The sequence below is a fragment of the Callorhinchus milii genome, unplaced genomic scaffold, assembly GCF_018977255.1.
Source record: "Callorhinchus milii isolate IMCB2004 unplaced genomic scaffold, IMCB_Cmil_1.0 Scaffold3, whole genome shotgun sequence".
Lineage (NCBI taxonomy): Eukaryota > Metazoa > Chordata > Chondrichthyes > Chimaeriformes > Callorhinchidae > Callorhinchus > Callorhinchus milii.
This window is the reverse complement of record NW_024704744.1, coordinates 41,490,561-41,507,210: the sequence shown is the minus strand read 5'-3', so window position 1 is coordinate 41,507,210 and position 16,650 is coordinate 41,490,561. Positions and strand designations below refer to the sequence as shown.

The 16,650-nt window shown below is 42.2% G+C and overlaps 1 protein-coding gene across 2 annotated transcripts in view; it reads right to left on the bottom strand.

The window, feature by feature from the left end:
• bckdhb (branched chain keto acid dehydrogenase E1 subunit beta) overlaps positions 1-13,693 on the bottom strand; it is a 198,217-nt gene extending 184,524 nt beyond the window's left edge. Inside the window, exons 1-3 of one of the 2 annotated variants that reach the window (XM_007905051.2) lie at positions 13,513-13,693; positions 8,732-8,809; positions 4,035-4,103 (exon numbers count right to left, since the gene is read on the bottom strand). In XM_007905051.2, coding sequence (XP_007903242.1) covers positions 4,035-4,103; positions 8,732-8,809; positions 13,513-13,678 — 313 coding nt within the window. In that variant the 5' untranslated portion in view covers positions 13,679-13,693. The remainder of the gene's footprint in view (positions 1-4,034; positions 4,104-8,731; positions 8,810-13,512) is intronic. The other variant, XM_007905050.2, reaches the window with a different exon arrangement.
• Positions 13,694-16,650: the final 2,957 nt, after the last annotated feature.

Genomic DNA, 16,650 nt, shown 5'->3' with positions numbered 1-16,650 from the left:
TGTTTATAGCAGTAAAATATCACTGCCCACATTCCCACTGTTGAAGACACGGCATAAGAACTTAAGAATTTGCGAGATGAAAGAAGACCAAGGTCCTTCTAGTTCGCCTTCCACCATCCTGGCAGTCACTTGACATGCCGTGTCCAAAACTACATGCTGTATCCCGAGATATTATTTTCTAGCAGCAATCCAGCTAATTTGTTCTTGAAACAAACAGCACTTTCTGTTTCCACCATCTCCCTAGGGAACGTGTTCTATAAGTTTACTTCTCGCTCACTGAAGTAGTGTTTCCACAGATTTGTTCTGAATTCACCCCCCTTCAATAATCCAGTCCCTCCATCCCGTCAATCATTTTGATTGCCCTCCACTGTATTCTCTTAATTGCTGTAAATATTATTTTTATATTGCAGTGACCAAAACCGCATCAGTGATTTATAAAGTGGTAGGATTACCCCACTATTTCGGCACAATATTGCTGAATATATCAATATATCAATCAATAAAGAGACTTTGATTATTGATTCCCTCACCTGTTGAAATATTTCAAATTTACCTCACCATCAATCAAGTTTGAAAAAGACATTCAGTGTGATTGCTGCCTTTTCTAATACTGATTAAATTAGTTTTAAAAAATACAGTGAATATTTTTGTAGATGGTGCATGATCTTGAAAAACATAAAATTGCAAAATATCCAGTATTTACAGTTAACACTTCAGCATCTTAGTACCATTTTCAAATTATCACTATTTTCATAAAGGTACAACATGTATTTCAGTACTGTAATGACCTACACTAGAGTAAAGGCCTATAAATCATTTTGGAAGGTTTCTTGGCCCATATCCCAGTATCAAATCAGAACAAGATGTGAAAATAAGGATGTTCGAAGGGACATAAAGTTTGCAAGAAGAAACAATTTAAAAATTCTAAAGTAATGTTTTCTTTAATTTTCCCACTACAACAACAACAACAACAAGATTCCATTTATAAAGCGCCTTTCACGTCAGGAGGACGTCCCAAGGCGCTGCACAGTTGGGTCATGACCCGAGCAGGGGGGAAATGGTCAGGATGAGGGGAGGGAAGGGAGGGAGCGAGGAGGGGGAAATGGTCAGGGTGAGGGGAGGGAAGGGAGGGAGTGAGGAGGGGGTAGAGAGTCGAGAGGGGAGCTGAAGGCACGGTCAAAGAGAAAGGTCTTGAGACCGGCCTTGAAGGAGGAAAGGGAGGAGGCGGCGAAGGCACTGGGGGATAGAGTTCCAGAGCCTCGGGGCTGAGAGGCTGAAGGCCCGACCACCGATGGTAGGGCGGTTGGGGCGGGGGATGTGGAGCAGACTGGAGCCAGAGGAACGGAGGGTACGGGCAGGTAGGTAGGGGGATAGTAGGTTGGAGAGGTAGGAGGGAGCAAGGCCGTGAATGGCAAATCTGTGACTTACAAATAAATTGTGTCTTTGCAGTTCTACTGGAGCTAATCATTACCTGTTTATTTTATTTCTCAATCAACAACAACAACACGATTTCATTTATAGAGCGCCTTTCACGTCGGAAAGACATCCCAAGGCGCTGTACAGTTGGGTCAGGACCCGAGCAGGGGGGAAATGGTCAGGGGGAGGGAAGGGAGGGAGCGAGGAGGGAGTAGAGAGTCGAGAGGGGAGCTGAAGGCACGGTCAAAGAGAAAGGTTTTGAGACCGACCTTGAAGGAGGAAAGGGAGGAAGCAAGGCGAAGGCACTGGGGGATGCTCTACTTTTAGCTTCCTTCCCCTTTCCTATCAATTCTACCTTCCACTTTTCCCCAGCCAAAATAGACATGTGACCTGGCAATGCTGCAGGCTGTTAGGTGGTGCATAAGAATAGCCCAGGTTACCATACCCTTCAGATTTCTCTCCCTTCCCTTTGTGGAAAGTACCTGACGCTAACAAAGACTTGGAACTTGTAGCACTAGGTTTTGCTCTAAAAGTGAGCCTTAACAACGTATAAAACGATGCGTCACTCTAGTAAGATACTCAGCTTACTTTTATGTCAGTAAGCTTTATAACAAAAGACAATAACTGTGATGTTGAACTCAGGTGGGATGTTCAATCAAGGTCTAGTCTGGCTGTTCAGGTGGACATTAAAGAATCCATGACACAATTTGAAAGAAGGGAGTTTCTCCAAGTGTCCTGGCCAACAATCCCACAAAATAAAATTAGTCATTCTCTTTTTGGGCTGTTTGTGGGATCCTACTTAAATGCAAATTGGCTGCCCCATTCGCTACAAAATACACGGTTACTTTACAGTATATCCTATGAAGTCCACTCGACAATATAATACATTCAAGCCTTTTTTTATTCTGGACATACCAGCATACTCAATACCATTTTTGTAGCGCTAACATGTTGTATATTCGTACCTTTATAATCATATTCTGGTTTTGCATCCTGACTTAAAAATAATTAATTGATTCTATTCATCTGCAAATAATACAACACATATTTGGTAAAAGTCTAGTAAAACATTTATTTTTCTACTCCTCAAGGTCCCGCCTTACACTAAATTACAATCTACAAGTGCAGTTCACCATCTGGAATTATGGCCAAGTAACCATTCTTTATGTGTGAACCTAAAAGGAACATTTCACCAAGCGACAATTTTTCTGATGTGGGATTCAGGATTTGCCATTCGCAAACCAGGGGATGCAATTAATAATAATAATAATCCTTGCATTTGATATAGCGCTTTTCACGTCGGGAGGACGTCCCAAAGCGCTTCACAGAATATACTGTAAAGTGAATTGACTGTATATTTGAGGGCGAACGCTGCAGCCAATGTCCCACAAACAGTCGTAGATTGAAAATGACCAATTTTATTATATTGTTTTTGGTTTTTGGAGGGATTATTATTAGGCTCTGTGTGGAGTAAGGAAACTTGCCCAAGGTTTCGCCCTGCCTGGAATTGAACTCAGGTCTCTCGCTTGCAAAGCGAGTGCTCTAACCACTGAGCTACAGGACTCCACAATTAACACAAATCCAGTTTGCAAATATCACAAATTAGACTTCAATATCAATAAAATAGCATCAGAAACTGCTGAGCAGAAACAATGGACTAATAAAATCAAATGTTCGTCATTGGTTAGTTGATGTGTTTCCTGCTGTGCTGGCTGACTCAGGAGCAAATAGTCCACAGGAGGTGCATGGCTCAGTGGCATTAAAGCGCTCAAGTGCAAAATGTTCCAGCAAAATGTTTAATAGACATTCCGATACAATAATCACTTCTGTGCAATACCATTTTCAAAGGAAATAATTTCTTTGTTATTCACCATAGGATCTTGCCAACAAACTCTTGCACAGTGACAGCCTGATCAGAGCACTGGAATTTTAAGCACTAAATAGCAGAGCACTGGAATTTCAAGTAGGAATCTTATAACAGTTTAGGATGCAGATTATTTGAAAACAGATTCAAATGGCAGTGGCCTGAGCCTACTGGTGTTCTCCACCTTTCCAAAAATCTCCAACTCACCTTCACCTCCCACCCACCAGCTCCTATTGTTAAACGCTTTGAGATGATCTACATGAAAGGTTTTGCATAAGTTGCAAATTGATTGAACATTTTCTGAAGGTGGTATGGATTCATAGCCAAAATTATTATTCTAAATGTAACCTAATAATACTTGTACACTGTACAGAAACTACACAAATGGCATCACTAATTGCAAAATCAAAGTTTAAGCTTAAAGCCTTGTAGCATATGTTTTTAAAAATCTCTAGTTTGAATCCGTAAAAAATGCAGATTTTCTTTTCAACAGTTGGCCACAAATGTTTCATCATCTCAACTCATCCAAGTTTCTTCTAATAATGCTCTTAACACTTGATGTATCAACTGTATAAAATATCTAAGACTGTGGTATAAATAGGGTTGATAAAGCACTTTGATTTCTCCCCCAAAATGAAAGATGTCATCTGAAGTCAATGATGGGTTACTGCTTTTAAGACCTAATCAAACATTTATTACATATATCGAGCAGTGCGCTCCCATCTATTAAGAGCAACAAAAATGAACAACTTACCATATTTGTCTCTCAGTCCTACTGTGCACCGGAAAACTCCACCAAAGGCAACATCCTCTCCAAAAACCACTGTCNAAAAAACATTCATGTTACACACTCGCTCCACATAATGTCTAATAGCTAAGCAAGAAGAGCAAAATAGCATTCACACATTAGCATTTAAAATAGCAGGAGCAGTGATCAAGTGAGATTTGTTAAGGTATCCTTACCATAGGTCCTTCACAATCTGATTCCTTGGTGTTATAATGTTTGCTATAATAATAAATAGGAATCCTTGCATTTGGTATAGGGCTTTTCACATCAGAATATTGTATCAAAATACTTATGTGCTTATTAAATTTCTATGGTTTCTATGATTTTAAGCGTTCAGCCTTTTCATCAGAAACCTCATTTGGAATTCCAATGCTACATCCCCACATTTAACACTTCTGCTCTCAAAACCCAAAACAAATCGAAATAAGAACAAGTAAATGTTACTGTGTTAATATTTAATGTTTTAAAATATTTTGTTTAAAAGAAAGTGAAGTTCAAAAAGTAGCGCCCAGTGGCACTGTACAATGTACAAAAGGTATTCAGTGTTCACAGCAGTTGCATTAAAATGTTGCAACTTACTCATGCTGATTGAATTTTGCTGCTTGTGTACCCACAAGCAAGTCAGGAAAAGCTCAACCACTGCACTTTTCTATTCAGGCAAAAGTGGAGGGAGGTGATGGAAGCTAAACTGCATTGCACAAGTACAGCAGTTGTTTCCTTTCCCTCCACCCATAACTGAATTGCAATTTGTTAAGAAAAATTATAATAGGTTCCATATTTGTCCGACAAGTAACCAACAGCAGACTACTGAAATACATTTCACGGTAATAATTATTCCATTTATACTCGTCCAAGTAATATATCAGCCTATCCACTAAATGGTACCGAACATAGTTTAGTTTAGGTTTTAACAGTATTAAAGAGTTGAGTGTGATCAGTAAGATCACATGGAAAAGTTTAAAGGGAGTTTAGTGGTCCTGAAAGTGCCTCTGAAATTTTGACCAAACCTAAATTACACCAGTTAATGTTCCAGTTTGAGATGGCTTGTACCCTAAAGCCTCTATTATTGTAATTTTAGTGTGAATTTGGTGAAAAAAAAACTCTTGAATAAATGCTGACCATGCAGCTGAATATGACATTACTTCGCTGCAAAAAGAAATGTGTCCAAGAAGCTGGAGAATTTGTTCCACGTGTTTATAAAAGGAAAATTCCAGTATATCTGTATCTGGGCCAGAGATTATGGTTTGGCATTTTGTCTACAGTCTAGACTGACTGATACTCTGTGGCGCTGGATTGTCAGAGGTGCCGTCCTTCAGATAAGACAATAAATTGAGGTCCCACCTACCTGTTCAAGTGGGAATTAAAGATCCAAATTGGTTGCCGCGTTTCACCCACAAAATACTGTCATTAAACTTTAGAATATATTGTATGAAGCGCTTTGAGGTGTCTTAACAACGTGATACGGGGCCATATCAAATGCAAGGATTATTATTATTTGAAAAGAGTAGTTTCTCCTGGTATCCAGGCCAACAAACCTCCAGGTAAATTGGTCATTCACTTCTTAGTTATATGTGGGACAATGTTGTGCAGAAATTAGCTATCAACCAACATAGTCACTGCATCTGACAGCAATTTGCCATGAAGTGCTTTGAAACACTGCAAAGTTATGGGTGTTACATCAAAGATACAAAGATTATCATTACAGTAGAATCCAATTATAACACACTTCATATACCACAACTGGGTTGCAGACATTTACTTAACCAAATATCCAAAATTAGGGCTTGGCTCCATTGCCACTTCAAAACACCAAAATAGTAAACTTCCAAGTCACATGGTCCCTGACGACGTCAGTTCCTGCAGTGAGGTTTGCAGCATTCCAATGACCCAGAAGTCAACCATTTTGGTTTTCCACACTACAACTCACCGCCAGTCAGGAACCTGGGTGTCTTGTTCAACCCTCAACTGTCTTTTCTCCCCCACATCCAAGCCATGACCCGCTCTGCCTTCCCTCACCTCCGTAACATCACCCGACTCCACTACCTCACCCCTCAGGCCGCTGAAACTCTTGTTCATGCCTTCATCACCTCCAGGCTCGACTATGCAAACTCACTGCTTATTGGCCTTCCCAACTCCTCCCTCCACAGACTGTAGATAATCCAGAACTCTGCAGCCCGTGTCCTCTCCCACACCAAACTCCGTGACCCCATCTTCCCCACTCTCGCCCAACTCCATTGGCTCCCTATCCTTCAGAGGATCCAGTTCAAGATCCTGGTCCTCACATACAAAGCCCTCCATGGCCTCACCCCACCCTACCTCTGCGACCTCCTAACCCCCTACCAACCCGCCCGTTCTCTCCGCTCAGCCGGCTCTGGCCTGTTCCACGTCCCGCGACCCACCTGCTCCACCATTGGCGGGAGAACCTTCAGCCACTCCTCCCCCAACCTCTGGAATTCCATCCCTCAGTCACTCCGCTTCACCCCCTCCTTAGCCTCCTTCAAGTCCCGCCTCAAGACCCTCCTCTTCGACCATGCCATCGGCCATCCCCCTTCCCCTCCCCTCCCTTCCCCCCTTCTGAACCCAGCTCGGGTCTGAAATGCTGTACTCTGTCCAGTGTCCAGTGCCTTGGGACGTCCTCCCGACGCCTTTCACCAGTCAAAGTCAGAATTTGAAAGGATTTTTTTTTGTACTGATTTTGTTTATATTTCTAAATTGATTAGCATTTTCAGGACAGTTCATAGTTTATTTATACACTTCTTTCCCTCAGAGGTGGGAGGGGGTAACATTTGATTACATTTTTACTTGATATTTAAATAATCTAAGAAAATTTCCTCACCAAGTCTGAACATTATCATAGCGTTATCATAGAATCATAGAATTATAAAGCACAGAAGGAAGCCATTAGGCCCATCGTGTCTGTGTCGGCTGTTTGAAAAGAACTATCCAAATCAATCCCACTTCCCTGCTCTCTCCCCATAGCCCTGGAAACATGTCCTCCCCAAATAATTATCTACTTTTTTAACAGCTTTATCTACCTGTCCTGTCACCTTCAAAGCTTTATCTACCTGTCCTGTCACTTATATGAACCCCCGGGTCTCTCTGTTCCTTCACTGAATTTAAGATTGTACCATCTAACTTATATTGCCTTTCCTCATTCTTCCTCCCAAAATGCATCACCTCGCATTTCTCCAAATTAAACTTCATCTGCCACGTCTGCCCATTTTACCAGTCTGTTTATGTCCTCTTGCAGTCTGCTACCATCCTCCTCACCGTTTACTGCTTTTCCTAGCTTAGTATCATCTGCAAACTTGGAAATGTGAGCAGAAGAGTGAGGTAGGATAAGTTCACAGAGATAGGGAGATGCTAGGGCATGAAGGGATTTATGTACAACAACAACAAGATTCCATTTATAGAGCGCCTTTCACGTCGGGAGGACGTCCCAAGGTGCTGGATATATGAAGATGGAAACCATAAATTCACTCAGTTGGGAGCCGTTGCAGCCCAGCAAGAACTGGGGTGATGACCTTACAGTTTGGTGTGGGTGAGGACGTGGGCGTGAAGTTTTGGATTTGATGGAGAAAATAAAATAATCAAAACTTTCCTCATTGATTTGTGTTTCAAGAAAAAAATAATCCTAATCACAATAAACTTCTATTATTATATTATTAATAATCACAATAAGTTTCTCCCAGTGTCCTGGCCAATATTCCACCAAGAAAAACTGGTCATTCATTTCAAAGTTGTTTGTTTGAACATTGGCTGCCACCTTCATCTACAAAAAAACATTGTCTTTTCAGTAAATCTTGGAAGCATTTTGAGATATCCTCCTGTCGTAAAGGTGTTAGATCAAATGCAAGGATATTTTAATTATTATTTCATTAGATCATAGCTGATCTGCCACTTGATAGCCCTATCTTATGAAATATTCATCTATCTTCTGCTTAAATATTTCAGCTTCGACCCAGCATCTACAATCTTTTGGGGCAGTGAACCCCACATTTCCACCAACTTTTGTATGATTTTTTTAAAAAAATATTCTATATTATCTTTAATTTTAAGATTATCATCATATTGTATAAACATATAACCCCTCAACTCTCCTTAGCCCAAGCTCTCCTAATAATTCAAGTTTGCCTAAACCTTTCTTAATACTTCAGCTCCAGTATCCGTTTGGTGAAACTGTGCTGCACATCCTCCAAGACCAATACATCCTATCCTGAGGTATGGCACCAAACGTGAACACACTACTGCAAGTGAGGTCCTACCAGAGATCTGTACAACTGATGCATCACTTCCTTATTTTTGTATTTCAACTTTCTTGAAATAAAAGCCAACATTTCACTAGAGATGGATGTTTTTTTTACTTACATGGATGACAACTTATCCCTGAAAAGTTTTTAAAAATCTTACAAACATTTAAAAGTTCAATGACTGACACAATTCTTCACACAATGTGCAAGATTGTTTCATAGCACATTATGCAATCTACAACCTGTAGCAGGATTGTATTATGGCATTTTTTAAAATTAAACAATCCATATTTTTTTCCCTTACCAAGCAGTAGATTATTCTGCACAGATATTACAAAACATACTTACTTTTATACAACATCTTTCATGTTGGGAGGACTTCCCAATGCACTTAAAATTATTTATTTTACATACCTGCACTTGGGTCTTTTGCCAAAACATTATCCAGGCCACTTGTTATGGATTGAAAAAGATTCATCTTCTGTGTTGGGCCTTCAAAAGAATACAAACAAGCTTTCCAGTTAAATATTTATTCATTCAAAATTGCAGTAATCACTTTTTCACAGAAACAAGATGTTAAATACATTTGGGCAGGTTCTGAACAAAGATCTAAAATCCTATTTATAAACAAAAATTTTAAAATATATGGTAGCTTCAGTAAAGTATTGAATCAAACATTTATTTTCTTGCATTCCTCTTAAAATGGTTTCAGGATTATATTAATACATTAGAAGCTGCTTTATGATCCAGCTAGTCTAAGCACTCACAAAATTAAGCAGTTTCTGTTTGTAAGATTTTCTCATTTGAATATAAATTAATAACATCTAAAGTTTTGCACCTGAACTATGATGACCTGTATTCTTTGTAAGTAGAATGTTAGTACACTATTAACATATTTTGTCTTGTTTTCATTTTGAGCAATGTGATGAAACTAAAACTAAAATGTGATTACATAAAGTGGCTTTAAATGAACCATCTATCAGTTAATAAGAAAAAAAGTCAAGCTATTCCAAACTAAAGTAACAATTTAAATGTAAAGCATTTCCCACACAGCAATAACCTCCTCAACAGCTTATTTTCAGACAGAACCAAAATGCTAATGACGTCTTGTCGACTAAACATTTTATTACATTTTATGGAAGTATTATATCATGTTCCAAAAGCAATTTGTTTTAAAAACACATTTTCATCCATTTAAAACAAAATTTCTTAAAAACCGTATAAAGAGACCCAGCACGGTGAGTACTGTATGACGACACAGCGATGTTCCACAAAAGTGCCCAGGACCTAATTGAAAATCAGATCACTTTCATCAGTATCCCGAGAAAAAGAAAGGCCTTTACAATGTGGGAACAGAAGTTCCTACAACACTGAAAACAAAAAAGCTCTGGCTTATTTCAGGAATTGATTTATTTCTCAGGAATTTAGCACAAAAGATGACTAGTAAAATCTGGAACACCACATACACTGTAATGCTAGTCTGACTGCCTCTCAAAATGCAGTCTCAAAACAGGTTTCTTATCCCACTCCTTAAGAGAATAGCACAGTCAAACAAACTGGAGCACAGTCATTATCAAACACCAGCAGCAGCTCACCTACTCCCAAAAATATCATTGCATAACACACATTTTCTAAAAATATACACACATTATTTAATAAACTAACAAAACTAACAAATCATGAAATCAACAAAAGCACTGCTCAAAAAAAACTGTTACAATGAGAATGACACATTTCCTTTACTTCTCACATAAAAGATGCAAATTAAGTTACATTGTTATGTAAATAATTTAAACAAAGTTGTTACAATTGAAGATTGTAAACAATAGTGTTGATTTGTTCATTACAGATTTAAATTGTGTGTTTTTTATTGCATTGTTAAACAAAACAGATCTAATGGGATAAAAAAATTAAAAATACTCACAATATCAGGGTATTTGACTACACATGTGATTAGGAAATAGGCAGTTTTATTCAATGCTTTACAATATTCATTATTCAATGTAGTGGGGCTCCTGTAAATATTACAAGTTTTATTAAATGTGCACTGTACTCATCACGAACACTGACTAACCAGTGGGACATGATGGTTAGTGTCCCCGAGTGCGATGTTACTGGCTCTGCTTGGCTTGGAGGACCTTAAAAATATTTATTGGAAAATACAAAGGACATCAATCCCAACTGTTGGTTTGTATTGGTATCCCAGGGTTGTAATGAACACTAACTTTAGCTTGGACACTGTCCTTCAGGACCAGGCTGAGTAAGAGCAAAAGCACTTAGATTGTTCTCATCTCTCTTCAAGGACAGCAAAGTCCAAATATATATTAAACTTGTGGCGTAAAAAAGTGTGCAAACAGCTCTTCTTCATGGTTCCAAGCCCATTTGAATAATCCAGGACCAAGCAGTGAGGTGGATTTGTGATAAAAGGGAAAGGGGAGAAGAGAAGGCAGCAGCATACACTAACGTGTTGCTGAGAACTCTGGAGGTGTAATCAGATTCACAGCAGTAGCCCCTCACATGAAGATCTGTGTTAAGATGTTGGTGTAAAGTAAGCTTGGTACATGGCATCAAGATAGCTGGCGTGTCACAAGCTGACTTGTAAAAGCCTTCCCACTACAATGAAGGCAGATGTCCATCGAATAGCTGATGAGGAAATAATGAAGCTTGGGATGGCAGCTGATGGAAGGCATTATCTGGAGTCCAGGTTCATGAACACACATTTATACATCCAGGTCTTGGTATGTAGCAAGGTAAGCAGCTACTGCGCAGGCTTCACATTTTCCACCAGTGGAACCATTGGGATGTATGCTGAGCTTGGACAGGACAATAGTGGAAAATGCTCTCACGCATTTCATGCTAAGCTGTGCTGCTCATAGATAGCAGAGATCCTGATAACGGCTTTCTAACCAGTGATGGTTAAAATCTGCTTGTTGGATATCAAATGACCAACCTGTAACTGTCCTCCTAGGGAGATCAGTAAGGGAGGTCTCCTTGCGGCTGAACTGGTTCCAAGGTGACATGCTTAGCAATGTAGTCAACCCTCTATCGTAATCTCAATAGTTCTACTCCTGAGTAAAGCAGATCCACATTACTGCAAGGCACTGCTGATGACAGACCAGACAGCCTGGCTCATCAACAGGGCTTGGAGAAGCAGATACTGTGGGAGCAAGGATTATTACTACTTGGATCCTGTTAACTCTGTAAGCCCAAACCCTAAAGGGTAGGGTGACCCGAGCTGGACCAGAAGTAGGACGTTTGCCAAGCCAAGCTAATGACAAGCCAAGCAATATTTAGCTGGTTAAGCTCCAGCCTTTGAGGACAAAGACAAAATAGCTGGAGTGTATTTTAGTGTAGGTCAGTCAGTTAGTGTGGTGATGAAAACAATACCTAGAGCTGATGTAAGCGAGAACAGCATGAGAACCCCTATACTTAGACAGTGTGGTGATCAAAACTATAGCTGGAGTGCAAGCGGTAACATAGTCAGTGTTGGTGCAGAGATGAAGACTATTATAATACTTCCATTTCATACATTGCCTTTCAGATCAGGAGACATTTCAAATTGTTTCCCAGAATTTTACTGCAAAGTGTAGTGACTGTTTTGTTGTTAGTGAGCACAGCAGCCAAATACAATGACCCACAAACAACCATAACCTATTTTATCTGGGGATTATTGGCCACAATATCAAGAAGAACCCAATTCTCTTTTCGGATGATGCAATAGGATCTTTAACATCCAACTGAATAGGACGGTAGTTTAACATCTCATCTAAAGAACAACACCTCCAACAATACGGTGCGCCCCACCACTACTCTATCAGCCTAGAGTAGGTGAGTTCAAAGTCCTAAGATAGGAATTGAACCCAAAATCTTCTGACTCAGAGATGAGCACGCTACCAACTGAGCCAGGCTGATACAACAGCCGGAAATCAAGCAGTGTGAATCAGTGTAGCAAAGAAGGCAATACCTGGAGCTTATGCCGGTGAGAACAGTGTAAGAGGTCCTATACTCAGTAACACACTATCAGTGTGGTGATGAAGACCTCACAGTCAGGGTTATTCAGTGTCAGTACGGTGATTGGGACTCCAGAGTCATTCAGTGCTGTTCAGTGTGATGAGGAGAGGCTGGTGTGTCAGTGAGGCTACCCTCAGTGTGGGCGATGAGGGCAGTGAAAGTGAAAAGATACTCTCAGTGTAGGTGGTGAGGACAGTGACTGTTCTCAGTGTAGGAGGTGAGGACAGTGACTGCCCTCAGTGTAGGAGGTGAGGACAGTGACTGCCCTCAGTGTAGGAGGTGAGGACAGTGACTGCCCTCAGTGTGGGGGGTGAGGACAGTGACTGTTCTCAGTGTAGGAGGTGAGGACAGTGACTGCCCTCAGTGTAGGAGGTGAGGACAGTGACTGCTGTCAGTGTGGGGGGTGAGGACAGTGACTGCCCTCAGTGTGGGGGGTGAGGGCAGTGACTGCCCTCAGTGTAGGAGGTGAGGACAGTGACTGCTGTCAGTGTAGGAGGTGAGGACAGTGACTGCCCTCAGTGTGGGGGGTGAGGACAGTGACTGCCCTCAGTGTAGGAGGTGAGGACAGTGACTGCCCTCAGTGTAGGAGGTGAGGACAGTGACTGCCCTCAGTGTAGGAGGTGAGGACAGTGACTGCCCTCAGTGTAGGAGGTGAGGACAGTGACTGCCCTCAGTGTAGGAGGTGAGGACAGTGACAGTGGCTCTCAGTGTAGGAGGTGAGGACAGTGACTGCCCTCAGTGTGAGGGGTGAGGGCAGTGACAGTGGCTCTCAGTGTAGGAGGTGAGGACAGTGACTGTTCTCAGTGTAGGAGGTGAGGACAGTGACTGCCCTCAGTGTAGGAGGTGAGGACAGTGACAGTGGCTCTCAGTGTAGGAGGTGAGGGCAGTGGCCGCTCTGTGCGGGGGGTGAGGGCAGTGACAGTGGCCGCTCTGTGCGGGGGGTGAGGACAGTGGCCGCTCTGTGCGGGGGGTGAGGGCAGTGACAGTGGCCGCTCTGTGCGGGGGGTGAGGGCAGTGACAGTGGCCGCTCTGTGCGGGGGGTGAGGGCAGTGACAGTGGCCGCTCTGTGCGGGGGGTGAGGGCAGTGACAGTGGCCGCTCTGTGCGGGTGGTGAGGGCAGTGACAGTGGCCGCTCTGTGCGGGGGGTGAGGGCAGTGGCCGCTCTGTGTCTCTCGGGCTCTTACCATACTGAGTGGGGACGGGGTCGGACACGAAGGTGAAGTGCGCCGCTGACCGCGTGGCGGTGTTGGTCACTGGCGCCGCCGCCGCCGCCGCCGCCCCCCAGGGCCCGGGCCCGAGCCCCCGCCTCAGGCCGCCGCCGCGGACCAGGAGTCTGCTCAGCGTTGCCATCTTCCCCACCACTGCGGCCGGGGGCCGCCTCTGATTGGATCATCTCCGCCCCGCCTCCCGCACGCCAGCCTCTGATTGGGCTACTACCGCCCCGCCCCGCCCCCGCGTGGTTGGCCAGGTCCCGCTTGCCCGCTGCATGCCGGGATTTGTAGTCCTCCTCGCCCTGTCGTGGCCCCTGTGACCGCGTGGCATCTCGGGATCTGTAGTTTCCTGCCTCCACCTTCAGAAGAGGTGAAGGTGAAGAGTGAAGCACAATGATAGTCACCACCACCCAGTGGTGTGGGCAGTGCCAGGGAATGGCCCCACGCGCTGCCCCACCGCGCAGCCGCTCACCTCATGGCTGTCTGCCGGAGGTTGCTGTGTGCAAATTGGCTGCCGCGAGCGCCTACAACATACACAGTCACTACACTTAGCAGTAAAATCCTGTGAAGCACTCTGAGACCTCTCAGTGCGGGAGGTGAGGGCAGTGGCTGCTCTCAGTGCGGGAGGTGAGGGCAGTGGCTGCTCTCAGTGCGGGAGGTCAGGGCAGTGGCTGCTCTCAGTGCGGGAGGTGAGGGCAGTGGCAGTGACTGCTCTCAGTGCGGGAGGTGAGGGCAGTGGCAGTGGCTGCTCTCAGTGCGGGAGGTGATTACAAGCTGTGTACAGTCATAGAATGTAACATCCAATAAGTCAGTGAAGCAATGTGACACCTCACCCACATTTACTGACTTATTGTCTTTTTAAATTATACGGTCTCTCTTGGTAATTCAGAGCATCGGCTAAGGAGTTAGTACTAGTGCAGGACAGGACATGGGAAGAAAAATAGAATCTGTCCAAGTCTGTTCCATCATTCAATTTCAAAACATCAAATCTTTTGGTCTCTTTGCCTACCTTATTCCTTAACAGCCTTACTTAATAACCTTAGTTACATATCTAACCTACATCTCCAGATTGTGAAGATCAGTTTTTTGCATTTCAGTTTAGACAGATCACCGGTAACTTTAATCTTTAATGAATTCTCCTTCATAGGAGAAAGACACGTAGGTAGTATTCTCTGGTTTACCAAAATAGTTCAGTGTATAAATAAACTTCTATCAGACGTCAGGAAGTCAATGCACATAACCTTCCTTTCCCTTCCTTGCAATGAGGTTAGTGAGAATTGTTTTTTTCAATGTCACCGTTTCTTCACATGCCTCACAAATCAAATTAGAAGCTACCACATCTTACCCTTGATGGTTTCACTCTTAATCCTTCCTCGTCTATACATATTCCAGGCTTCATTGTCTCCTGTGGTCTCAAATGGACATTTTACATCTCAATTATTAAAGCTGCCTCCAAGATGCTCTTTCCTTTTTCCGGCTTACTTTTCCTTCAACAATTAATAACTCGCTTTAAAACTCAAGTGTTAACCAAAACATGAATAGAACAACTGCTTACATTTATATAGTGACCTTCACATATTATAGTGACCGGGAGTATTTGAATACTTCTCCCTTCTCTGGCTATGCTTTGGAATTATTGCTTTTAGTTCCTGAATAGAATACAGAAATATGCCAACATCTGATAATAATATAATCATTCTTGCATTTGATAGGTATTTGATAGTTACTCTCGCTCCCACCTCAGGCCTCCAATGTCACTTTCTCTATTTTAGCCATTCTTGTCTTTCTCTGTTTTAATGATAACAATTATTGTTTCACTGAACTTTTCTCCCCGGTCATTCTAAGCTGTAACACAATTTTCCTCCCTGCGTCCTCACAATGTTGAAATACAATCTCATTATCTGCTGTAGATTTTCTAGGAAAGCATTTATAATGCAAAATTTATTTCAAAGACTATAAAGAATGTATGATTTTATCTGTTTATGGATTATTTCTAGGAATGTGGCATTTAACTTAAAAATAACATTTTATAATAATCCTTGCATTTGGGACACAAGCACGCCTCAGTTTTTCCAGTTTTTCCGGTCTCCTCAGCACCACCATTCATAAAATCCAATTAATTCAAAATTCTACACCCGTATCCTTACCCATACTACACTCGACACCCGTCATCCCAGTTATATACTTGCATATAAATGCAAGTAGTTGTTGTTGTATAGTGCCTTTCATGTCAAGAGAACATCCCAATGCACATTTTGTCCAGCGCATATACATTTTACCAAGACAGTTTTTTAAAATTTCTTATTTTCCTGGAAATTCAAGCGTAAACTTCACTCAGTTTTTGCTGGCTTTCTGCTTTGTGCCAAAAAGTAAGATATCCATTCATCCATTGTATCCATTGTGGAGCCCTGTAGCTCAGTGGTTAGAGCACTCGCTTTGCAAGCGAGAGACCTGAGTTCAATTCCAGGCAAGTCAGGGCGAAACCTTGGGCAAGTTTCCTTACTCCACACAGAGCCTAATAATAATCCCTCCAAAACCCAAAACAATAATAAAAATTGGTCATTTTCAATCTACGACTGTTTGTGGGACATTGCTGTATATACAGTCGATTCACTTTACAGTGTGTTCTGTGAAGCGCTTTGGAACGTCCTCCCGACGTGAAAAGCGCTATATCAAATGCAAGGATTATTATTATTATTATTATCAATAGCGTTACACGTATTCGCCACTGGGTGGCACAATAGACTTATCAAACATCCATATGTCCACTGAACTGATTGTCCAAAGCACAGAGACAGCTTATGTTCTTTATGATATGTTGAGGTGCTGTGTGTTCGACTTGATATTCTTGCCATTTACACAAACAGTACCTTTGGCCAATTTTACCCAAATAATTGCAGAGTCTGTTACTGCTGATTTTTAAATCAAAGCCCCTCTGTATTATAAATATTCAGGGCAGGGGGAATAACAGTTTCAAATTAGCTGCTATGTTCCCCTACAAATACAGAGTCACTTCACTTTACAGAAGCCTCTGGAGCTCAAGACCCTGGTGGGTAGGATGGACAAGCAGCTGGCAACTTTCCAGTGTTTGCAATGGCAAGCTGCTCAGGT